Source organism: Ailuropoda melanoleuca, chromosome 14, assembly GCF_002007445.2.
Source record: "Ailuropoda melanoleuca isolate Jingjing chromosome 14, ASM200744v2, whole genome shotgun sequence".
Lineage (NCBI taxonomy): Eukaryota > Metazoa > Chordata > Mammalia > Carnivora > Ursidae > Ailuropoda > Ailuropoda melanoleuca.
This window is the reverse complement of record NC_048231.1, coordinates 54,835,480-54,861,941: the sequence shown is the minus strand read 5'-3', so window position 1 is coordinate 54,861,941 and position 26,462 is coordinate 54,835,480. Positions and strand designations below refer to the sequence as shown.

General features: G+C 39.8%; 1 protein-coding gene across 11 annotated transcripts in view; it reads right to left on the bottom strand.

The window, feature by feature from the left end:
- The window catches only part of DLGAP1 (DLG associated protein 1), an 859,965-nt gene that overhangs the window by 173,338 nt on the left and 660,165 nt on the right, over positions 1 to 26,462 (bottom strand). For all 11 annotated transcript variants that reach the window (XM_034642364.1, XM_034642367.1, XM_034642366.1 and 8 more), the window contains one exon: positions 6,044 to 6,221. In XM_034642364.1, coding sequence (XP_034498255.1) covers positions 6,044 to 6,221 — 178 coding nt within the window. The remainder of the gene's footprint in view (positions 1 to 6,043; positions 6,222 to 26,462) is intronic.

The following is a 26,462-nucleotide window of genomic DNA, read 5'->3' as shown; positions in this document are numbered from 1 at the left end:
GCAGGCTTACGGCTACCTGTGGTGTGTTCTCATTCACTTATATTTTGGGTTCATGGAATATCTTGTTACACCTCATTTTTTTTTTTAAAGATTTTATTTATTTATTTGACAGAGATAGAGACAGCTAGCGAGAGAGGGAACACAAGCAGGGGGAGTGGGAGAGGAAGAAGCAGGCTCATAGCAGAGGAGCCTGATGTGGGGCTCGATCCCGTAACGCCGGGATCACGCCCTGAGCCAAAGGCAGACGCTTAACCGCTGTGCCACCCAGGCGCCCCTACACCTCATTTTGTTGTAAATGTTCTCGATGACTTTTGGGTTTTTCTACCTAGTTGCTCTGTCTACTTTTATATGGAGACTCAGGGAAATTCAGACACGGAGTCGCTACCACCATAATACCATATAGTACGATGGTACCATAATTTTTTTTCAACAACTCTGTTGTGGATGATGATTCAGATGTGTCCTTGCAGACTGTGCTGTGACCGACATTCTTGTGCATTTATCTTTATATACTGGTGCTTTTATTTCTGTATCCTGAGTTCCAAAAGCGGAATTCTTTTGTCAAGAGATATGTTTTACATTTTTGTAGATTTTATCAACTTACTTTCTAAAAGAGCTGTAGCAGTTAGCAGTTTTTGCAACTCTTACAGGTCAAAATGATATTGTGCTCTTTCAATTTGTCTCTATCAGCCCACTACTGTATATAAGCATTTTTTCTCATATTTATTGGCCTTTATATTTTTTCCCTCTGATTTGCTATTTTATAAGTTTTGCCCCGCGTTCTTTTAGGTTGTTTATCTTTTCATAGTTATTGATAGAAATACTTTTGGCAACCGGAAACTTTTCTTTGTATGTTTAATCCCCCCCCACCATCAATTGCATTTTAACTTTGATATCTTTTGCCACACCGAAATATTTGGTTTTTAGTTAGAACAGATGTCAATCTTTTACTTTATGTTTCCCAGAATTCCTGTTTTATTAAAAGTTATATAATTCTTACCACAATATCATGCACATATTCTCCTAATCTTAATTTTTGTCATTTTGTGTTATTGTTTAGATTTGAGATCTATTTGGATTTATACGGAAAGGGGTAATTTATTTATTTATTTATTTATTTTAAAAAAGATTTTCTTTATTTATTTGAGAGAGTACAAGTGCGGGGAGGAGCAGAGGGAGAGGGACAAGCAGACTCCACACTGAGTGCAGAGCCGGATCTGGGGCTTGATCCCATGACCCTGAGATCACAATCTGAGCTCGAGATCAAGAAGTGGAGGCTCAGGAGCGCCTGGGTGGCATAGCGGTTAAGCGTCTGCCTTCGGCTCAGGGCGTGATCCTGGCGTTATGGGATCGAGCCCCACATCAGGCTCCTCCGCTATGAGCCTGCTTCTTCCTCTCCCACTCCCCCTGCTTGTGTTCCCTCTCTCGCTGGCTGACTCTCTCTCTGTCAAATGAATAAATAAAATCTTAAAAAAAAAAAAAAAAAAGAAGTGGAGGCTCAGTCGACTGAGTCACCCAGGGGCTCCAGGTATAGTTTAAGGCTCTTTCTACTCTATCATGGGCAATTGGCTTGAATTCTCTGAGCCTCAATCTTCTCATCTGTAAAATGGTATAATGATGCCTATTTCCTGTGGATGCTTTAAGGGTAAAAATAAAATATTCAAAATGCATATTTCTGGGCACATGGTAGATACTCCACAAATGGTGGCTGTTACTCTGTGAGATAGTGTAAGCGGGAAGAATGAAACGAATTTACTCCAATTGTCTACGACTGAATTTCATAATTAAGAAATGATCTTTTTTAGTGTTGATATGAAAGTAATGAGATAATATGAAAAGCTTCTTGTATGTATCAGGTAAGCAATACATGATGAGTAATCTGCTGTTATCATTTCCATTATCACTACTATTATTAGCAATATTATTGCCATCGATGCCCCCATATTAGTAGGTACTGAAGAAGCTTATCAATGAGGAGTCAGGATACTTGGGTTTCTCGGTTCTATTACTGGTGGTAGGCATAGACACTTAATTCATCTGAGTTTTTATTTCTTTGTATATATACAATGAAGGGATGGTCGAGGTCACAAGTCACAGCTAAACTGCTGGTATTACCGCTGAGCATAATAACGGCCTATTCACTTTTTAAAAAAATGATGTAGAAATCCAACACATTGCCAGGCAAAAGTGTCTGTGGGTTTCTGGCTTACCCCTCCAGATGAAGATATTTGAGAATTGGACTTGAAATAAATGAAGACATAAATTAGGCTAATTTGGAAATGACTGTTATTATATCAAATATATATATATTTAAATGTGACTTTTAAAAATTCTTTCTTCTCAAGCTTTACTTCATAAAAGCCCCCGTTTTTATTAGATGTATAGATAGTACAAAATATAGAAAAGAAATAAATATAAAAAAGTTCAGTGTTTCTCTACTGTGCAAGCACAATCTATTTTTAGGGATATTTTACTTCTATGAGTTATGAATGGCAGAAATAAGCAATTTAGTTATTCTAGACCAATATCTTGGCTTACGACATTTTACTTTGATCTTCCTAGCAGCTTTTGATGAATAATAGATCAGGTTTTAAAAGGGAATAGGATATAATGCATTTAAATTCTATACTATTAGAGCTGCTACTAAAGATCTATAAGAGAGACTATCCCCAACATCATAAAAGCTGACCACTTTTTGACAAGTCTACAATATATATGGTAGTATTGGTTTGAAGAAGAAACTATTCTTCTTTGAATAATGACAATGTTGGGACTGCAATAGTTTGAAATTATCCTTAAAGATATTGTGTTACTTGAAAATTGAAAATGGGACTAGAAAAATGATGTATCATTAGGAATCCATTTAGGATGGCTATTCTTTCTGTATTTTACTTAAGGCTAAATGATTATGCCACCGAATTGCAGAGCTTGACCCGCTGTAGCATCAGGGCCCACATGCGCCTCTTCAGTGATTTGTCGATATCTTACTGAGCTGTCACTAGGACGCGATGGTGTCTCAGGAAGGTCAGATCTGTGGCACAGGGACTCAAGTCAGGCAGTTGTGTAGATGCAGTGTTCTGATGAGGGAGGCGACATGTTTCTCCTGTCTTGAACATTTAAAATTTAAACATTTAGGGATGCCTGGGTGGCTCAATCAGTTAAGTGCCTGCCTTCGGCTCAGGTCATGATCCCAGGGTCCTGAGATCGAGTCCCACATTTGGCTGCTTGCTCAGTGGGGAGTCTGCTTCTCCCCCTCCCAGTGCTGCTCCCCCTGCTTGTGTGTGCTCTCTCTCTCTCTGGCAAATAAATAAATAAATAAATAAAGTCTTTATAAAAAATAAAATTTAAACATTTAAAATTATGAAAGCAGTGAATGGGTATAAATATTTTCCAACAATTATTTTTTTAAACCCACTGCTGTATTCTACATGTATGACAGCTGGATTTATAGACTCCTTTATCTTTCCAGAAGGCTATGTGAACATAAGGCTGTCAGGAATAAACATAAACTTAAAGAAATTTTAAATATTATGTTGCTTATTGTGAAAAAATAAGGAGAGGCAAGTCAAAATTTCATCAAATGCGGCACCAACTATTTCCCTGAGAGTTGGGATAGTGAGTGTCATCAGACGGCATCAGCTAGCACAGATAGACATGCATGTTCTTGGAGGCTTCTTTCAAGGAAGGAAGCGTACAGTGGGCAGATGTTGGAATCCCCCATGCCAGCTTTCCCCAGTTCCCACGCTGCCCTGCTCTCAGGGCCTTGCTGTGGTCCCCACCTTTGCTCTTCAAGAATGCATTTAGAGTAAAGAGCTCTATTTTGATGGCAGGGACAAAACAAGAGCTGTGGTCCTATTTCAGGGTCTCACTCTGATAGATCAAAGATGCTTCAGTTCTCAGCCTACTGTTCAGCTTCAGTGCTTGGCTTACCACCATCACCACGATCCTCCCCCCGCAATCTTCCTTATCACCACCATCCTCACTGCCACCATCACCATTATCACCACCATCACCACCACCATCCTCACCACCACTACCACCTTTTCAGCAGCACTGTACTTCTCACCTTGATGTCCCAATGTCTTCCAAACTAGTTTCTCTGCTTCTAGCAATTCATCCTATCTCATCTTTCCTCTGTTTTTTCCATATGAATTCTCTCACATCAAAATTATGATCATATATCTTGCCTGCTTAAAAGCTGAAGTTTTAATTAATCTTTAATCAATCCCATTCCCAATAAATGAAGTCCAGTCCTCTGGGCCTGGCATGCAAAGCCATGCATTAAAAAATATATCCAAGGAGGGGCACTTGGATGGCTCAGTTGGTTAAGTGTCTACCTTTGGCTCAGGTCATGATCCCAAGGTCCTGGGATTGAGCCTCGAATCCCTGCATCAGGCTCCCTGTGCAGTGGGGAGACTGCTTCTCCTTCTCCTTCTGCCCCCTCCACTCATGCTCTCTCTCTCTTTCTCACTTTGCCCTCTCTCAAACAAACCAATCTTTAAAAAATATATATATCCAGGGCAAAATTCAGGACAGATTTCCCATTGCTGCCTCTACAAGTATTCTGAGCGCCAACAAAACTAGAACATTCACTATTTCTTGAACATGCTTTAGGGAAGCATTTTTCAAAATTCAGATCAAATACTACATTATTAGAATCTCTTGGAGTATTTGTTAAAATATATATTCCTAGACTGCATGCCTGGAAACTCTCTCTTTAGAATCCTGGGTTCTTAGCACTGTTTTCTCCTTAGTTTCAGGATCTTGTTGACTATTCTGTGACCACAAAATCCCATTTAACATCTGGCTCCTTACATACCTCATAGAGTGTTTTATAAAATAATATTATGAAACTATAAAGCAATTTGCAGAGTGTCTGACCCAGCAAAGTTACCTCTTGTTAATAATACTTGCTCTGGCTCCTCCGCTATGAGCCTGCTTCTTCCTCTCCCACTCCCCCTGCTTGTGTTCCCTCTCTCGCTGGCTGTCTCTATCTCTGTTGAATAAATAAATAAAATCTTTAAAAAAAATAATACTTGCTCTGTCTACCTCAGAGTATTTTGTGGCATTCAAGTAAATAATAATTATGATAGCACTTTTATCCTATTTGTACTCTTGTAAGCTCATGGTGGGAATGGATTTTGTACTGTTCATTGATGAGTAACTTGTATAATCTGGTCCAGTGTTCTGCTCATTAAATACTAGCTGAATTAATTGTACAGTAGTTAATTTGTGATAGAAATTTAAATTCAGAGTTCCTATACATCATTTAAAAAATACCCTTCTTGTTGTGCTCCCAGAGGAAGCACTTTTGTTCAACCTTTTGTTGTGCTCCCAGAGGAAGCACTTTTGTTCAACCTTCAGCTCCTTTGGTGGCCCCCAAAAAGTGCACAGTCAGGTCCTCCAAGAGTCCCAGGTCCTCTCCACCCCTGATTTTAGGTAGCCCAGCCCTCTCCCATAATCTGAGACCTTTGATGGGAGAGACTGGAGGACCTTCAGCTGAATATTTTGGATAGACCATTACGTTGCCTTTTTTGAGTCTTAATCCCTGGTCTGGCATACCTGTTCTTAGAAGTGGCTTTTGTCTCATTACCAAGATACAGTATTCACCTGGGACCCAGTTGAGATAAGTAGATCGTATCTCCCTTCATGTCCCTGGCACCCTGTCTTGATGATCTGCTCAATACTTGTACTTTTATGAATAGACACTGCTGTGGTTTTTGCCAGTTGATGTCTACTGTCTTTCTATCCTTCAAGCATCTTTATCACCTCATCCATCAATTTCCTAACGGCAAGCGTGCTGGTACTTACTGACTGCTGATGAATTTCCAAGGACTCACTCCAGTGTCCTTTATGCATCAGCAGTGGACCCCTTCCCTGGTGGTGGGCTGCTCATACCAGGTGCTGGCTGTAGCCGAACGTGCATAGCATGTAGGTCAGGCTGATCCATCAGTGGTCTCTTCTGCAAGGGGCTACCCCCTCACTTCATGCCCTGTGTCCACTAACCCTTATGCAGGTAATGGCCCACAGACACGGTGCTCACCTGGCTGATGGTGCTCATGGCTCGCATGTAGCTCTCATTCCTCGAGCGGAACTTTGGTGACGTGAGCAGGCCGGCGGGGTCTAGGCTGTCCAGGCTTCGGTTGATGGAGACTTCACTTACGGCCCTCAGGTAACTGTGACTCCGGATCTGGAGTTTGGGGGAGTGTTCATTGGAAATCCTGAGAGGGAATAAGAGAAGGGGCACATTTAGTCATATTCCAAGATGTAAGCAGTACTAAGGTGTGGGAGCACTGTCATTGATGTGGTATCCCTAAGTACTGTGATGAATAATGTAGATGGCTTCCTATGATTACTAGACTCCCCCATGGTGTCTCAGAAGGAAAAACTTTTGACAGGAAATCATTAGGGTCTGATGACATTAGAGAGCAATTAAAATTCTCTTTAGCCCGTGAAATAATCTCCCCATTTGCATTTTCCCAGGCATCTGGAGGAAGGAGATAATAGCTCTGACTGCCCCACTCCAGAATCTTGTCCTGTGTTCTGTAAGCCTTTTCTTTTACCCACTTCCTCTCTGTGGCCATCTTTTTGTTTTTGGACTTTCTAGTAACAGCCAGTGGCTATACATCTGTACCTAGATCAGTATCTCTACCAATTCTTCTGTCATCTACTTGTCTGTCTGTCTAATCATTGTGTCATTTAGTTGAGATTGAACTCAGTGAACAAAACTTAAATTTTAACCATTAACAATGCACGTATTTTTAAATCTTGATATGTAAAGAAAGTCTTTACACATTTTGCATTTTTTTCAAGATGGATTTTAAAATTATAAAAGTAGGGGTGCCAGGGTGGCACAGCGGTTAAGTGTCTGCCTTCGGCTCAGGGCGTGATCCCGGCGTTATGGGTTCAAGCCCCACGTCAGGCTCCTCTGCTATGAGCCTGCTTCTTCCTCTCCCAACTCCCTCTGCTTGTGTTCCCTCTCTCACTGGCTGTCTCTATCTCTGTCAAATAAATAAATAAAATCTTTAAAAAAAATAAAATTATAAAAGTAGGAAAGGCTCATTGCCAAGCTATACAGGAGTGCATAAAACAGAAAGTGGGTCTCCTTCTCCACCCCTGTTTCTGCTCCAGAATTCCACAACCTTAAAAGAAGTACCCATAGCAGTCTGGTGTATATCCTTCCTGCCTTTCTCTACATATACAAACAATTAATTTTCAGGAATTTTTCAACCTTACTTTCACATGGGATTCAGGGCGATTTTTCTTTCATTGTTAAATTTCTTTTATTTTTGCTGAAATATTGCTTGCAGTAAAAATTAAAGTTGATAAGGATGTATGCCCATTATCATTGCTATTATTTTCATTATTCTGGAGATCATAACCAATGAAATTAGAAAATAAAAAGATATAAATATTGGGAAGTAAGAGATAAGCTTCATGTATTCACAGATTATATAATTATCTGGAAAATAAAAAAACCTGAAAAACTATTAGGATGCATAAGAGAGATCCACAGGATAGCTAGATACAGGGTTAAAAAAATTAATAGCTTTTCTATATACTGCCACCACCAGATAGAAATTTTAATTTAAAAAATTTCATTCCGGGGCGCCTGGGTGGCTCAGTCGTTGAGCGTCTGTCTTCGGCCCAGGGCGTGATCCCAGGGTCCTGGGATTGAGCCCTGCATCAGGCTCCCTGCTCTTCTGGGAAGCCTGCTTCTTCCTCTACCACTCCCCCTGCTTGTGTTCCCTTTCTCGCTGGCTGTCTCTCTCTGTCAAATAAAAAAAATTTTTTCCAAAAAAAAAAATCCCATTCAAACAGCAAAGCATTATAAAATAAGTACAAATTAAAAAAAAAAGCAACAGAATTTTATGAAGAAAACTATAAAACTTTATGGAAGACAATAAACAAGGCCTAAACAAATATAAAGGAAGATTATTTTCCTCGATGGAAGTAATACTGTAAGAAAAAAAATTAAATTTTTCCTAAATTAATCTACAAACCTAAAGCAATTATAATAAAAATTCTCAGATTTTTTTTTATTAGAGTGTAACAGACTCATCTTAAAGTTTATATGAATTTCATAGCAGCATTATTCAAAAGAGCCAAATGGTAGAGGCAACCCAGATGTCTGTCAGCTGATGAACGGGTGAAATGTGGTGTATCTGTAGAGTGGAATGAGTTGGCCATAAGAAAGAGTGTAGTACTGATATGTGCTACAACATGGATGAATTTTGTAAACATCATGGTAAGTGGAAAAGGCCAGTTGTACATTATACGATTCCACTTATAAGAAATGTCCAGAATAAAAAAATCTCTACAGAAAGTAGATTAGTGTTTGCCTAGACTGGGACGCTCGGTTCAGCAGAAGAGGAGGAAGATGGCAAGGTTGGGGGTTGATATCTAAAAGGTATGGCCTTTCTCTTTGGGGTGGTGAAAATACTCTAAAAATGATTGTGGTGATGGTTGCACAAGTCTGAATATGCTAAAGACCATTGAATTGCACATTTTAAATGAGTAAGTTGTTTGGTATATACATTATAGCTCAATTAAGCCATTTAAAAAATTATATGAGGCCTCAAAACAATCAAATTTCCTAACGGAGGGAGTTCAGAGAGTAGACTATAGTTGGCATAATGAGGGAAGGAGAGCCAGTGAAGGGATTGCATATGGCGATAATGTAAATAACCAGTGATAGGACTGAGTTAGGTAGTAGCGGAACTTGGGCAGATGGATTTAAAAGCCCACGTGAGGATTAAATGTGGAAGATGAGTAAGAGGAGGGGGTCTAAAAAACAGCCAGAAAATAAAAATAAATAAAAAAGGAGATAAATATCCTATCAGATCTCAAATATACTTTATAACTACAAAGATGAAAGTCGTGTGGCATAGTGAAGGAATAGACAAATCAATAGAATAAAGTAAGACTCCAGAAACAGAACTGAGTGTCTACTGAACTTACTTGAATCGCCACCTTTGCAATGTACTAAGTAGGGAAGAGATCAATTACTTAGTAATGGTATTCGATGAGCTTGCATCCACATGGAAAAAAATGGATTCCTACTGTTCATATAGATTGAAAGATAAAAATCAAATATTTACAGATTTAAAGTTGTCTAGTATGTTATAGAAGAAGAATGTGTTTTGTAATATTTTTTTCATTTTTTTGGGAGAGAGAATGAGTGAGCATGGGATTTCATTTATTTATTTGAGAGAGTGAGCGAGCACGAGCGAGCACAAGTGAGGGGGTGGGGAGGGAGAGGGAGAGGAAGAAGCAGACTCCCCGCTGAGCAGGGAGCCTGACGTGGGACTTGATCCCAGGACCCTGAGATCATGACCTGAGCCGAAGGCAGACGCTTACCTGACCAAGCCACCTAGGCGCCCCTATGATCTTTTTTTTTTTTTTTTTAAGATTTTATTTTTAAGTAATCCCTATGTGCAATGTGGGGCTCAAACTTACAACCCCGAGATCAAGAGTTGACTGCTCTGACTGAGCCAGCCAGGCATTCCGCATAATCTTAATTTCTATACCTAAAAACTTTTTGAATTACCAGAATTTTATGGAAAAAACTGTAAAACCTTATGGAAGGCAATAAAGAAAGCCTAAGAAATGAAACGAAAGCGGTGGAGAAAGAGTTTAGAAACAGGATGTTGAAATTAAAAGCCATAAAAAAAAGGAAAAGATTGACAAGTAGAACTACATAAAAATTTAAAACTTTTGTTCAACACAAGACACTGTTAGCAAAGTTAAGAATAATAGTCACTGGGTGGGAACCATATTTGCAATACCACATGATGTAACGAAGAGGGTTCATGCCTATAACATTTAAAGTGGACTTAACAAATTAAAGTATAATGCAAATGACTCAAAAAACGGACAGAGGCTCAGTAAATTAAAGAAATGTTGATAAATATAAACACCATTTGCACATCAGATCCAGGCACACCCAGGTCCATGTCCGCAGATGGTAAAGATAATCTCCACAATGCAAATATCCTCTTTGCGATGTGTAAGACTGCACTCATTCTTGAAGTTTGTATGGAATTACTTAAACACAATCGTCAAAAAGGATAGACTCAGGAACACCAAAACCTGGGAATTTGAGCAGCTACTTTTTGCAAGTGCACTGAAAAAGTGACCGAATTAAAACAGATCTGGAATTTAACAGTGAAAGTAAATCTCCTACATTATTGTTACAAAAGGGAAACTGTTCTAAAAACAAATGTTCTCTATGGATCCTACAAGTAGCTATCAGACATGAGCTATTTGCTCTGCCAGCTCAAGTAAATATTTGCCATGTGTTATGTGCTATTATGATGACACACAGGGGTTACTTTATAAATGCTCATGGCCCCAATCCCAACCAACCAACCAACTGAAGGATTCATTTCCCCCTTAAGATCTCTTCTAGGAAAAGAGAGACTTAGCTAGAAGCATTTCTAACCTAAAGTTCACTTCCCCTTAGAACTTGAGAATTAGATGACAAATGTGTTTCTTTGGCTCTTTGCAGCCTGACCCAGGGCAACGATATTGTCAACATAAGTGATGCTGCTGTGCCAGATGGTTATGGGGGCAGCAATGGGAGGGGGTGACTATTTCATGAATGGTGTATATTCAAAAGAAGAGGTGAAAGTCCAGTGTTTTGACAAATGAGTGTCCGTTGGCTGAGATGGGGAAATAGGTGGCATTGCAACAGCCATTCACCCTAGTTACTTGTTACGAAATAAGGCATAATTCCCAAATTTCTAAGTGAAAAATCATTCAGAAAGGATTGAATAGTTCTACTTTGGTGAGTCATTTCTGATAAAACAACACATACTTTAATCATACACTAAATAGAAGGAAATGAACTCTTATCTTGTCCGCTTAGCGGAGCCCACAGCTCTCAATATAAAATGTACAGTAGGACGTGTGCTGCTGGTATAGAAACACTAAAGAAATACCAGGAAATAGTATATTGATTACTTCATTTCATCTCAAAAGAAAGGTGATTTTCCAAGAAGAAAGGGCATGCGCCTATTCAGAAATAATAGTTTTCATGTTAGATTATTTTTCCGTGTTGGCCTCTTCACATGACATCTATCTTTTCCCACTTTTCTCCCTAAATTGCTTAGGCTCGGTTAAAGTTTTGTGGCTTATCAGAACTGAGACCTTGGCCTGGCCGAGTCCCATTCACTATCATGTCCTTTACGTGCATTCACAGATAGGACACCCTTAGTTTGTCATGGGGCAGCCACATAAACAAGCTTGGCCCAGGCTATCAGTAAGGTTGCCAAAGGAGAGAAAAATGCAATAATCCTCAGACTGAAAAATTTTAAACCAGTGTCCCTGAAGTGAAAATGATTAACTTTGTAATAGAGTACTAAAAGTTTAACTTCGTCAGATGAATATACTGTAGGGACGTGTTGTGCGGCAAAGTGACCTTAGCTAATAATAGTGTGCTGTGTGCTTGAGATTTGCGAAGACAGTAGATCTTCTTAAAAAATTTTTTTTAAATTGAGATATAAGATTGACATATTAGTTTCAGATGTACAATGTAATGATTCACTGTTTGTGAGTAGTGCTAAGTGATCACCCTAATAAATCTAGTTAACATCCGGCACTACAGAAGAGTTTTTTCTTGTGATGAGACCTTCTAAGATTTTACTTTCAGCACTTTTTTTTATTTTTTAAATTATTTTTTATTTTTTAAAAAAGATTTTATTTATTTATTCGATATTTATTTATTCAACAGAGATAGAGACAGCCAGCGAGAGAGGGAACACAAGCAGGGGGAGTGGGAGAGGAAGAAGCAGGCTCATAGTGGAGGAGCCTGATGTGGGGCTCGATCCCATAAAGCCTGGATCACGCCCTGAACCAAAGGCAGATGCTTAACCACTGTGCCACCCAGGCGCCCCTCAGCACTTTTTTTAAAAAAAAATTTATTTATTTATTTGACAGAGAGACAGCACAAGCAGGGGGAGGGGCAGAGGGAGAAGCAGACTCCCCGCTGAGCAGGGAGCCGGACGTGGGGCTCCATCTCAGGACCCTGGGATCATGACCCGAGCCGAAGGCAGACACTTAACGACTGAGCCACCCAGGCGCCCCAACAGTACAGTATTCTTACCTATGGTCTCCATGCTGTACATGACATCCACAGGACTTCATTTTATAACTGGAAGCTTGCACCTTTGGACCCCCTTCACCCATTTCTCCTACCCCCAGCACTCGCCTTTGGTGACCACCAATCTGTTCTCTATTTATAAGCTGAGTTTTTGTTTAGAGTCTGCACGTGAGATCTTATGGTGTTTGTTTGAGAGTAGATCTTAAGCGGTCTCACCCGCAGCCCCTGGCAGCCAGCATTCTACTTTATGTCCCTCTGAGTTTGGCCACTGTAGGTGTACCTCCTACAAGTGAAATGGGATAGTACTCGCCTGGCTAGTTTCCCTGAGTATAATGTCCTCAAGGTTCATCCGTGGTGCAGCACGTGGCAGAACGAACTTCCTTTAAGGCTGAATAAGATCCCCTTGTGTGTGCAGACTACATTTGGTTGATCCACTCATCTACTGACGGACACTTGGCTTGCTTCCACCTTTTGCTATGGTGAATGAAGCTGCTGTGAACATGGGTACACAAATATCTGTTGAATCCCTGCTTCCAATTCTTGGGAGGATAATATACCCAGAGGTAAAAATCTCTCTTTACCAGAAGTACTTAATCTTCCCTATTTACATTTCTTGGCAATTAAACTTCCAACAAATTTGAGGACCAACATAATAAAAACTGTCACTTCGTTTCCTCCTGGAAAGACATATTATTGATCATTTAGGGTAAGTTTTAAGCACACTAAATAATATAGTAGTATTTCAGGGACTATTATTGCTATGGTTGAGAAGAGAAAAATGATACTTCTATTATTTGGTGGAAAGTATAGTAAAAATGTGAGTATAATTTTACTGCTCTAGTAATTGCAGAACAGTAATATAATTAAAACTTGATGTAGCATTATTGAGAACAAATTGCATCGAAATAATTAAGACATCCAAAAAAGTAATTCCATAAACAGTTAGAGATTGCAGAAAGACTGTCGCCAATAGTGTCAGTTTATGAACCAGTAAGGAAAGAAATAATGTCATCACTAAGAAAGCTGTGATGACAGTTTAACTGTATTCGTTAGTAGAAAGCCCATGATGGTGATGCTCGGGGGGAGGGGCGGGGTGGTGGTGGAATAGTAACTTAAATGCTGCTTTGAGCTGAATACAGTGTTTCCTTCGATTTAGAAAGTGTCAGGGCAGAGCAGATGTACTTCCATAGATGGAAGCTGACATTGACAAATCGGAACGGTTAAAACCCATGTAAAAGAGATTTGATAAATTTTTCACAAAGTACTTCTCTGACTTTGGGAAGAACAAAAACAACTAAAGACAGACTCTTAAATAATTCTTATAATGTTGGTTTTCTCCTAATCCCCATTGTCGACTCTGTGTCTGCACTCACTACTGGCCCTGCCAAAAGATCACAAAAAAGACATCTCTTCCATGTAATAGTCTTCAGTTGTTTGAACACAGGTGTCTATCCCAGCTAAGCCTTCTCTTCTCCAGGTGACATGCCCCCTTTATCTCCTCCTCTTACGTTAAGACTTCAGGCTGTCCATTACTTTGATGACCTGTCTCTAAAGTCGGTCCGATTTGTTACTTTCTCTTTGACAACAAAGCACCCAGAGCCAAACTTAAACTTCCAAATGTGGGCTGACAAGTGCAGAATACAGAATGGCTATTATCATCTATTTTACAGAAAATCCTTCTGGGATATGGCCTGAGAAAGCTCTCGATTGTTTGACCTATAAGCACACTCTTAACTTCTGGTAAGCTCCCCTTCGGACAACATTTATATCTTCATAAAAAATGATGTTAAGTCATTCCAATTTTTGACACTTTAGTTCCTATTAAAATGATATCAAAAGGAGTGCCTGGGCGGCTCAGTGAGTTGAGCATCTGCCTTCGGCTCACGTCATGATCCCAGGGTCCTGGGATTGAGCTCCTTGTTGGGCTCCCTGCTCAGCAGGGGGTCTGCTTCTCCCTCTCCCTCTGCCCTTGCTCATGTTCTCTCTCTCTCTCAAATAAATAAATAAAATCTTAAAAAAATAAATTGAAATCAAAGATTAATCCTGTCATCCCCATGAAATACATGCAATAGATCAACTGTTCTTGCCAGTTATGTGTCACCAGGATATGTAATAACAGAAGGAAACGTAGCAATACCTCAAATCAGTGAGTTTTACAAGGTCCTATGCATTTAAGTGCTTTACCTACAATGTCTTATCTACCACACCAATATTATGTATTATAGTAATTATGAAGCATTATCACCTCTATTTAACAAATGAGGATGTCGAGGCTGACAAGTCTGTAAACTCAGAATCAAAAGCTAGATCTGTCTGACTTCTATAGTCTTAATCATTTTATACCTTCCCCGTAATTATGCCGTCTATTTTCTTATCCAATTATTTGTCAAGTTATTGACTGGGATTGGGTGAATCAGTGATTAGAAGACTGAGCTGACTCAGTCTATCAATACTATAGTTTTTGCTCTAAGGCAAAGTCACCATCTGCTACCATACAATGTTATTAAAATATTAATGACTATATTTCCTTCTATGCTTTCCTTCTCATCCCCATGGCTTATTTATTTTAGAAGTGGAGATTTGTTCTTCTTAATCTGCTCCACTTCTATTTTGCCCATCCCCTCACCCCCACCCTCTGCAACTACCAGTTTGTTCTCTGTATTTATGGGTCTAAGAACACTTTTACTTTTTCTTTCAAATTTTTATTTAAATTCTAGTTAGTTAATGTAGGGTGCAATGTTGGTTTCAGGAGTAGAATTCAGTGATTTATCACTTACATACAATACCCAGTGCTCATCATAAGTGCCCTCCTTAATCTCCATCATACCTTTAGCCCATCCCTCACCCACCTTCCTCCAACAACCCTCAGTTCTCTATCTTTAAGAGTCTCTTATGATTTGTTTCCCTCTCCCCCTGCCATGTTCATCTGTTTTGTTTCTTAAATTCCACATATGAGTGAAATCATATGGTATTTGTTTTTCTCTGACTTATTTTGCTTAGCATAATACACTCTAGCTCCATCCACATCATTGTAAATGACAAGATTTCATTCTTTTTGATGGCTGAGTAATATTTCATTGTACACACACACACACACACACACACCACATCTTCTTTATCCATTCATCAGTTGAAGGATATTTGGACTCTCTCCATGGTTTGGCTATTGTTGATTATGCTGCTATAAACATCAAGGTGCATGTACCCCCTTTGAATCTGTATTTTTGTATCCTTTGGGTAAATACCTAGTAGAGCAATTGCTGGATCATAAGGTAGCTCTATTTTTAACTTTTTGAGGAACCCCCATACTGTTCTCCAGAGTGGCGGCACCAGTTTGCATTCCCACCAACAGTGCAAGACGGTTCCTCTTTTCCTGCATCCATGCTGACACCTGTTGTTTCTTACGTTGTCAATTTTAGCCATTCTAAGAGCACTTTTCTAGCTGAACACCAAAGAAAAAACTGTGGTACCGCCTCTACCCATGCCAGTAAAGGCCAAGTGGGAAGCGCAGACCTATCTCTACTGTCATGAGGTCATAAGGATGTGCTGTAGCATTTTCACCAAGGTGGTATCAGAAAAGGCCAAGTAGGGAGCTGAGACTCTTATCCCCATGAGGAATCTTCTACCCTGGGGTAGTGGTGGGGACCACAAGGGGAGCCTGGACTTCCATTTCTTTTTCTTTTTTCTTTTTCTTTTTTAAGATTTTATTTAACCATTTGACAGAGAGAGAGTGACAGCCAGGGAGAGAGGGAACACAAACGGGGAGTGGGAGAGGAAGAAGCAGGCTCCCAGCGGAGGAGCCTGATGCAGGGCTCGATCCCAGGACCCCGGGACCATGCCCTGAGATGAAGGCAGACACTTAACAACTGAGCCACCCAGGCATCCCTGAACTTCCATTTCTTTCTTTCTTTCTTTCTTTTTTTTTTTTTTTTTAAAGATTTTATTTTTATTTATGCGACAGAGACAGACAGCCAGCGAGAGAGGGAACACAAGCAGGGGGAGTGGGAGAGGAAGAAGCAGGCTCATAGTGGAAGAGCCTGATGTGGGGCTCGATCCCATAACGCCGGGATCATGCCCTGAGCCGAAGGCAGACGCTTAACCGCCGTGCCACCCAGGCGCCCCTCTTTCTTTTTTTTTTTTTTTGTAAGATTTTATTTATTTGACAGAGATAGAGACAGCCAGCGAGAGAGGGAACACAAGCAGGGGGAGTGGGAGAGGAAGAAGCAGGCTCATAGCAGAAGAGCCTGATGTGGGGCTCGATCCCATAATGCCGGGATCACGCCCTGAGCCGAAGGCAGATGCCTAACCGCTGTGCCACCCAGGTGCCCCTGGACTTCCATTTCTATCCAATAGTAATGAGTTTCAGAAAAGGCCTAGTGGAGAGTTAGATCTTTCATCATTGCCAACAGTAACAAAACTGCCTCCAATGTGTGGCATTAGTGGAGAGCATGTGGGGATCCCAGAACTCCCACCCATACCCAACAGTAATGAGGAATAGGTGTCAATAGAATTTAAATGGGGAACTTGGACTTGTACATTTAACTGGCAGTGATAAGATGGTGCTCCCTATTCTCCTGCTGGAGTGGTATTTTAAAAACCAGCAAAAAGAGAAGGTTTAAATAACATCCATAGTCTCATAATAATACAAAAATGTCCAGGTTTCAAGCACCGTACTAAGAACCAGGAAGATCTGAAACTGAGTGAAAAATGACAATCAATAGATGCCAATCCTGAGAAGACAGAGATGTTAAATTATCTGAAAAAACTTGAAAGCGGTGAGGATAACAAAGCTTTAAAGAACAATTATTAACACACTTGGAACTAATAAAAAAAAATAGCTTCAACAAATAAATAGTCCCAGCAAAGAAACAGAAGATATAAAGAAGAACCAAATAAAAATTTTAGAACTGAAAAATACAGTAACCAAATATAAAGCTTAGTAGTTGGGGTCAACAGCAGAATGGAGGGGAAAAGGAAGGAAGCAGCAAACTGGATGATAGAACATTGGCAATCACCCAGTCTGAATGACAGAGAGGGAGAGAGAGAAAAAAAGAAGTAGGGCTTCATGGACCTGTAGGACTAAAACAAAAAATGAACATTCATGTCATTGGAGTCTGGGAAGGAGAGGAGAAAGAAGGTGGGACTGAAGAAACGTATTCAAAGAAATAATGGCTGAAAATGTCCTTAGTTTGTGCAGAGACATAAACGAACAGATTCAAGAAGGCAAGTGAATCTTAAACAGGATAAATCTAGAGAAATCCATGGCAAGACACATTATAATTAAGCATCTAAACACTGAAGACAAAGTAAAAATCTTGAAAGTAGCTGAAGGGTACTTATCTATAGGAAAAAACCCAATTTGAATGAAACAAATTTCTCTTTAAACCATGGAGGTGAAAAAGAGGTGATATATTTTTTTAAGGTCTTAAAGAAAAGAACTGCCAACCCAGAATTCTACATCCAGTGAAATTATCCTTTAGGAATGAAGGGGAGATAATGACCTTTTTAGACCAAGGAAAACTAGAAGAATTTGTTGCCAGAATATCTACCTGAAAGAATGCCTAAAGGCCATTCTTTAAACAGAAAGGAAATGATCCATGAAGGAAACTTGCAGCATCAGGAAGGAAGAAAGGGCATGGTAAGCATAAATATGGGTAAATATAACAGGCTTTCTATCTTCTATTGAGTTTTTTAAAATTATGTTTGATGGTTAAGCCAAAATTACAACACTGTCTGGTGGGGCTCAAAATGTTTGCAGAGGAAATATTTAAGTTGTTTATGTTATGAATAGGAGATGGTAAACACATATAAAGGGAAGTAAGTTTCTATATTTTACTCAAACTGGTAAAATGATACTATTAAATTGTTACAAATTATAATTCCTAAATCTATACCACTAAAAAAACTATATAAAAAGAACATACTCAAAACACTACAGATAAATCCAAATAGAATTCTGAAAAATATTCAAGTTTCCCATAAAAAAGCAGGAAGCAAAACCAGAGAAACAACAAACAGAACAAACAGAAAACAAAAAATCTAATGGAAGACTTAAACTCTAAGATAATTACATTAAATATATAGTCTCAATGCATTAATTAAGAGATTTGCAGACTGGAATAAAAAACATGACCCAACTATTTGTTGTCTCCAAGAAACTCACTTCAAATATAATGATGTAAACAAGTTAGTAAAAGGATAGAAAAAATTGTATCATGTAAACAATGGAAAACAGGAGTGGCTCTATTGATATCAGATAAAGAAAGCTTATTGGTAAAGCTTATTGGTAAAGAAAAATGCCCAGAGAGGACATTATATAATAAGTACAGAACAAATCCATTAAGAAGACAACGGAGTCCTAACTACGTGTGCAGCAAACAATAAAGCTGCAAAACAAGTGAAGCAAAAACTGATAGAACTGAAAGAGACAGAAAATCCACAATACAGTTGGAAACCTCAACGACCACTTCTCAACAATTGTTAGAGCAACTAGATGGAAAATCAAGGAGGATCTAGAAGATCTCAAAACTGTATCAACCAATAGCATCAAACAGATGCCTAAAGAACGCTCTACACGAGAACAGCAGAATACATGTTCGTTCCAAGTGCCCATGGAAAATATACAAAGAAAGACCATATTCTGGGCCATAAAGTGAAGCGTCAACCAATTTAAGAGAATTGAAATATTACACAACGTGTACAGCTAACATTATACTTAATAGCAAAAGACTGAATTTTTCCCTCTAAGATTATGAACAAAGGAAGGATGTTCAATCTCACTTTTATTTTGCAGAGTGCTGGCAGTTCTAGTCAGTATAGTAAGGAAATAAAAAGCATACAAATTGGAAAGGAAGAAATAAAACTATCCTTATTTGCAGTTGATATGATTGCCAACATAGAAAATCCCAAGGAATCCACAAAAAAAAATTCCTGAACTAAAAAGTAATTTCAGCCAAGTCACAGAATATAAGATCAACATATAAAAATCGTATTTCTATATACTAGAATGAACACACAGACACCAAAATTAGAAATATAATACCATTTACAACTGTTAAAAAAATTTCAATGCTTAGGCGTAAGTCTAACAAATCATCCTTAAGACTTGTGTGCAGAAAACTATGCAATGCCAATGAAAGAAATCAAAGAAGATTAAAAAAAAGAAGATTAAATCAATGGAGATGTTCAATGTAGTAAAAATGTAAATTCTCCCCAAATTATTATGGAGGTTTAATGCATTTCCTATCAAAATTCCATATTTTTAGATATATACAAGACTATTTAAAAATCTACATAGAAAGTCAAAGGAACTAGAATAGCTAAAATAATATTTTTTAAAGATTTTATTTATTAGGAAGTGCGTGCATGCAACAGGTGAGGTAGGGGTGGGGGAGGGGCTGGGAGAGGGACAAGCAGACTCTGTGTTGAGCACCGAGCCAGACACAGGGTTCAATCCCACAACCCTGAGATCATGACCTGAGCTGAAGTCAAGAGTTGGGCACTTAACTGACTGAGCCACCCAGGTGCCCCTAAAATAATTTTGAGGAATAAAATAGGATTTACTTTTCTATTCTATTCTACTCTTATTTTTACTCTACTCAGTTTGAAGACTTGTATTTAGCTTCAGTAATCAAGACTGTGCCGTACTGCTGGGGGGATAGTCATGTAGATCAGAATCCAGAAATAACCCCACACGGTACGCCCAAGTGACTATTGCAATCACAATAGCAATGTAATGGAGGAAAGATAGCCTTTTCAACAAATGGTGCTGGAGTCATTGGACATTTATAGGCAAAACCCAAAACAAAACAAAACCAAAATTTTAAACTCAGTCTCACCCCTTATAAAAAACTAACTAAAAAATGGATCATAGTCTTAAATATAAAACAGGGAAAAAACAGAGAAAATCTTTGGGATTCTAAGCCGGGCTAAGTGTTCTTAGATTTGACACTAAAAAAAAGATACATAGGGGTGCCTGGGTGGCACAGCGGTTAAGCGTCTGCCTTTGGCTCAGGGCGTGATCCCGGCGTTATGGGATCGAACCCCACGTCAGGCTCCTCCGCTGTGAGCCTGCTTCTTCCTCTCCCACTCCCCCTGCTTGTGTTCCCTCTCTCGCTGGCTGTCTCTCTCTCTATCAAATAAATAAATAAAATCTTTAAAAAAAATAAAAGAAAGATACATAAAAGGAAAACTTGATAAATTGGATGTAATCAAAATTAAAAGGATTGGCTCTTTGGCTCTATGAAGGTGAAAAGACAGGCTAGAGATGAGAAGATTTTAAAAATGTATCTGATGTAGGACTTGTAGCTTCTATAAAGCACTCTCAAAATCCAATCGGAAAAAAATCTCGTTAGAAAATGGGCAACGGGCCTGAGGAGACATTTCACAAATAAGCACACGAAAAGATGATGAACATCATTAACCATCAGGGAAACGCACATAAAGCCCACAACGAGCTAGTGCTACATACCTCTCAGAGTGGCTCAACTAAAAACATCAATGACAGCAACTGTTGATAGGATTTAGAGAAACAGAATCCCTCGTACATTGCTGGTGGGAATATAAAACGGTGCAGCCACTCTAAAGAGTGTGACTTTCTTAAAAAATGACACAACTACTATATGACCCAGCAATTGTCTTTCTGGGAATTTATCTTTGAGAAATTAAGCCTGTGTTCACCCAGAAAGCCCATATAGGAATGTTATAGCAGCTTTATCCATCATAGTCTCCAATTGGAAACATTTCCAGTTGCCTGTCCATGGGTAAAAGGTTAAAAAAACTGTGGTACATCCATGCCATGGACCACTAGTCAGCAACAGTCTGGAAGGATCTTTGGAGAATCACGCTAAATGAAAAAGTGATTTCCAAAAGGTTACATACTATAGGATCCTACTTATACAATGTTCTTGGAATGACAAATTCATAGAGATGGAGAAGAGATTAGTGGTTGCCAGGGGGAAAGAAAGAAGTGGGGGTGGGAGGGAAGTGAAGGTAGCTATAAAAAGGCAACATAGACGGCGGCTATTTGTGGTGATGGAAAGCTTTTGTGTCTTGGCTGTGCCACTATCTTGCTTGTGATATTGTACTACAGTTTCATAAGATGTTACCATTGGGAGGAGACTGGGTAAAAGGTATGTGAGATCTCTCTGTATTATTTTTACAATTACATATGAATCTACAATTATATCAAAATAAAAATTTAATAAAAAATAATTCCACCCTCAGACAATGAATGAGTTTGAATGAAACTGGGTAAAAAGAAACAATGTGGTCCCTCCCCTAGTCCAAAGCACTGAGCTCATGCCTAAGGGTAAGCAGAGCCAGTTTAACCTCCAAATTTTAAAACTTCCGCCTCAGTGAACCAGGGTCTGTTTGTGGTACTGAGCAGAAAAAATGCACACTTTAAGAATGTGCTCATGGCTCAAGGACCTGGGTAGGCATCACTGTGTTTGAAGCCCTGGTATCTCCCATTTCCCTGTCCTACCGGTCAGCACTATTGTCACTGGAGAGGAAGGAAGGCCAGCAGGAGCCAAGGGAGGTGGTGGGACTCATGTTATTTTCTGATTGCAGCATTCTGGTCGTTTTCGGCTTCTCTGGGAAGTGCAGGTGGTTTATGATAACCAGACCCCTCTCCTGAATATTGCCCCGACCTTTCCAGCACATCACTGGCTTCTATAGTTCCATATAGCCACCCTGATGCTTTAAGTAAGGTATAAAAAGCCTGGAGGTGACCATAGGAAAAGGCATTTAAAATCCAACGTGGATGTGGCACGAAACACCCACGAAACACCCACGAAACACCCACGGCTGTGCATTCATTGGCTGTGTGTTACGTCAGCCTTAGATGTAGAAAGTCACCCCTTCTGACACTTAGATTTAGAGAAAATAACTTACTTGTCCATCCAAACAAAAGGAAAAAAGGTTTTCCAGGAAATGGGAAGAATCATTAACTTCACAGAATTCTGAGCAGAAAGTAAAGTCGTCCATGATATAAGGCAGAAGCATATTTTAAAGCATTTGTGAGCAAAACGGAAACATGCGCTACGAATCCATTGTTGCCAGAATCAAATAGTATTCAAATGACCACACATACTCTGATTAAATCAGTTAGGTAAAAGTAATAATTAGGACTGTTGGCAGTCAGTAGCTTTTCCAGATACATACTTAGATGTTGAAAAGATGACTTCTTCCCTCCTTTATTACCTTTGCACTGTGGTAAATTATAGTAATTTCTTATGCTTTGAATGAGAGGGAATGGAAAGATAGTATTCTCCCTATTGGGGATCGTTTAACTTTTCCATAGAGAAGCACTGAACATTCATTTACCAACACATAAAAAGGGATAAAAGCTTTCTGGTCAAAACGTATAATGGTAGCAGTGTAATAGAATATACATATTCTCCTGTGAAAAATCCCAAGATTCTGAGATGTGTATGAAACAGGAAGGAGGGAGCTAGGGGATTAGACAAAATTAACAAAACTCCCCTTTCAGAGGCTGCTGCCCGGACAGCTCAGACTTGCCTCATTTCCTTCCCCCTTCTAACCCCTGAGTGCCCTTCCTCTTCTTTGGGTCTTTATTAATTGGCCTTTGTCTTCCCTCTAATGAAAAAGGCACTTATGCTCTGTCCTAGTCTTTCCTCTGCCCAATGGTCTAAACGAAGGAAAGAGCGAGTCTGTGTTTCCAGGGAGACGAGCCCTGACCGCGAGAAGAGTCAGTCCCAGGGAGTGCCTGCAGGGGGCGGTCGACACTGAAGAATGAACAGAGGCTAGGGCTGTCCATGCCTGCGTCTGCCGTAGCACAGGCATGATGCAAGTCTGCAGGAGGGTAGCTTCAAGGACAAGATAATTCGTGCAGATCGAGTTGTTAAATGTTTGCCATTGGTGACTTAATCAAAGACTGAAAGGGTGTCGGAGCTCCGCGTGGATGTGGTCATCCTTTCTAAGGCTCTCGTTCTACAGACGAGAAATGGAGGTTCGGAAGAGCTCTGTGTTCTGGCTAGTTAGATGGAGCCAACCAGAATTGACCTCTGTAACTAGCCTGCCCCTGGGATCTTTGCGAAACTGCAGATGAGCCCCCACCCCCTTTATTTACAAGATAAATATTTAATGCTAAAAAACATCCCTCCCTTCTGATTAGCATTTTTAGGATTTAAGCTGAAAGTGGTGAAGCTCGTTAGGGGAAAAACAAGAACAAATTTGAAATAAGATAGAATTGTGAATACAGTGCAAGATCAGATTATTTCAGAACAGCTATAGGCTCTAATGGTAAAAACAGTCAATAAACTGCTCCCCCCCAACTCGGCCAAGCTGTATCATCCTATTGTCTTTAAGTATATTTAGAAACAAGGAGGTTTTTGTTTTTGTTTTTTTCTGGTGAACTACACATTCATGTGATCATTTTGGGAATTTTATTTTAATTTTCACCTCCTCCTCATTTCTGAGCCCCACCCCAGAAAAATTAATCGAGGCTCTCACGGTATTTCTAAAACCAAGCTACTCAACATTTGGTCCTAGGACCGGCAGCAACGGCATCACCTGGGAGCTTGTTAGAAATGTGGACTCACGGGTCCCATCTGGGCCTACTGAATGAGCATCTGCATTTTAACAGGATTTCCAGGTGACTCTTCTGTGCATTAAATCTTGAAAAGAATAACTGGGAGCCCTCTCTAAGTCCGGTATCAACTGGCAGAGGGCTTCCCCTATTCATTCCTTATGTTGAATTAGGGTCCTAGTTCTTACCTGGGTGTTCCTGCCAAAATTGAATTTAAGCATCTCCCATTTAAAGAAAGGGAACGTTATTACGACTGCTTTAAAATCAGGCTGAAAGCATAATTCCTCGAGTGAAGGAGTTCTTAATGAATTCCATAGAACTGTATGTGAAAGAGCACAATGGTGATACATATTATACAAGGGAGGTTTGAAAGTTTGAACATAAAACTCACGGGAGCTGGGGAAAAAAAAAAAGAACAGTTTCTCAGTGGGCTTCATTTCCAGTGCTTGACTTACTGCTAATGAGTTAGGATCTTGTGAAATTGCGATTTATAATAAATGTATATTTGGTCATCATCCCCATTTCTGGCAGAGTTTTAAAACCCTTGGAATTTCCTAAGTGACTAGAGCAACAAGGTGTCATTTGCTATATTAATGAGGTGACTTTTGGACCCTACCTATGGTTGGGGGCTGGTTGCCAGGGCAACCAACCTTGTGATTAGAGGGTTGGAACTTTCAGTCCTACCTCCTGACCTCCAGGGAGGAGGGAGGGGCTGGAGGTTGAGTCATCCCTTATGGCCAGGGATTTAATCAGCCATGCCTATGTATTGAAGCCTCCATGCAAACCCCAAAGGACTGGGTTTGGAGAAGCTCTGGGTCAGTAAACACCTGGAGTGTGGGGACGGTGGTGTACCCGGAAAAGGAACAGGAACTCTGCCCCTTCCCACATACATTGCCCTATGCATCTCTTCCATCTGGCTCTTCCTGCGTTATACCCTTTTATAACAAAGCAGTAATCTAGTAAGTGCTGTAAAATGTTTCTCTGAGTTCTATGAGCCTCCCTAGCATATTAATCGAACCCAAGGAAGGAAGCGGTCAATGGAAGCTCTAATCTATAGCCGGTTCATCAGAAGCACAGGGGACAACCTGGACTTGTGACCGGGTTCTGAAGTGGGTGAGAGGGTAGGTGGGGGGAGTCTTGCCGGACTGATCCCTTACCCTGTGCGATCTGCTGCTGTGACTGTGTAGATAGTGTCAGAATTGAGTTGAATGGCGGGACACCCTGCTCATGTTCAGAGAATCTCTTGTTGGTGTGGAGAAACCTCCCGGCACACGTTGGAATTGGGGCCAGGCATCCAAGAGAGCACCCTAACAGGTGCATGAACTCTGTCAGTTCCGAGAATATGAGAACCTTGGTAATAAACTAGTATTCTCAGAGACCTTATCTTCTCATTGTTTTGTTTCATTCTTTCACCAAGTATAAAACTGTGTTTGCATATAAGAGGAGCCTAACTCTCCTTGACAATAGTAACAGTAGATGAATATTTACTGAGTACCCACTAAGCACAAAGTATTGTCTTAGATCAAAGTTTCATCTACTTAGCTAAAGTAGTTAATATCATATTGCCATCAGTGCAAGGGTGTAGGTAAAAGAACATGTTGGATTAAACCGTTCTGATGACCCTATTCCATACACAGAATCATATATCCCTTTACTTCACATATTTCCAGAGAATTATCGATTCTGGGGACAAATGATTTCCTAAATAATAGTGCTATCAAGCTTAAGGAATTGAACTCATGTTTGTTTGTTGATTCTATGCTAAGAAAATTGATAACAAAAATGTTGGCATACTTAAAAGAGTAAACTTTAGCAGGGTTTTGACACATATTTTATTCAAGTCATAGCATGTTAGCCCTGGAGACTTGAGAGATTATCTGTTCGGAAGTTTCCCAATAGTAGATTGGGAATTTCGAGAACTAGTCAATCCTTGCTTGCTAGTTTTCTTGGCAGGCTGCCTCTGCCAGGCCCCTCATTTGGGAGGCCTGGTTCTGGTGGGGTAGGGGAGCCCACACAGCCACTTACCACCAGCCCATACGCCTCAGCAGTCTCCAGGTGTGGAGCAGCAGTGCCCACATTTTCAGGGTCCCTGCAGGTAACGATGAAAAGAAGGTCCCCTGTGTCCTGTTCTGAACCTTAGAGAAACTGGTGGTACAGCTATGCATAAATAACATTTTTAATGCTCACATTCAACACAGGAATGTTATGATACCGTGAAAAAAAATCTGTAATGATGATGGCATTTAGCTATTAATTAAGATCTTTTGTGATGACTCTTTTAATGTTGAGTTAGAAATATTTTTATGATGAAGATCAGTGAAGAAATGAATGTGAATTAGAAGTGTGTGTGAAGTGTGAGGTTCAGCCAAAGGTGAGTTTTTGGCCGAGCAGCTTATTCACAGATATTACGCTATGTAAACTCTTGCAATGAGTGGCTTTGTAGATCTCCTAATATGACCTGGCATTATCTGATTAGGTATTCTGGACCCAAGCCATGTGATAAAATAGCAAGACTTCCCACTCAGGTCAACTGCAAATTGATTTTGGTCAGGACCACAGTTTCTCCATGAAGTTATGAACATGGCCATATGAAGAATTGGGCATATACCATATGCCATAAATGAGGACAGTGGATTGCTATCTCAAACTGCTAAATCAAAAAGCTGAAAAAATACAGACTATCTCAACAAGCAAAAGTGCAACATCTTTGGATTGCATGTAACATATCCATAAAAATAGATTTATCTAGAAGAGTTTTATAAAAAGAAGCTGCTGTCCTTGCTCTACGAATTTGTCAAGATTAATGCA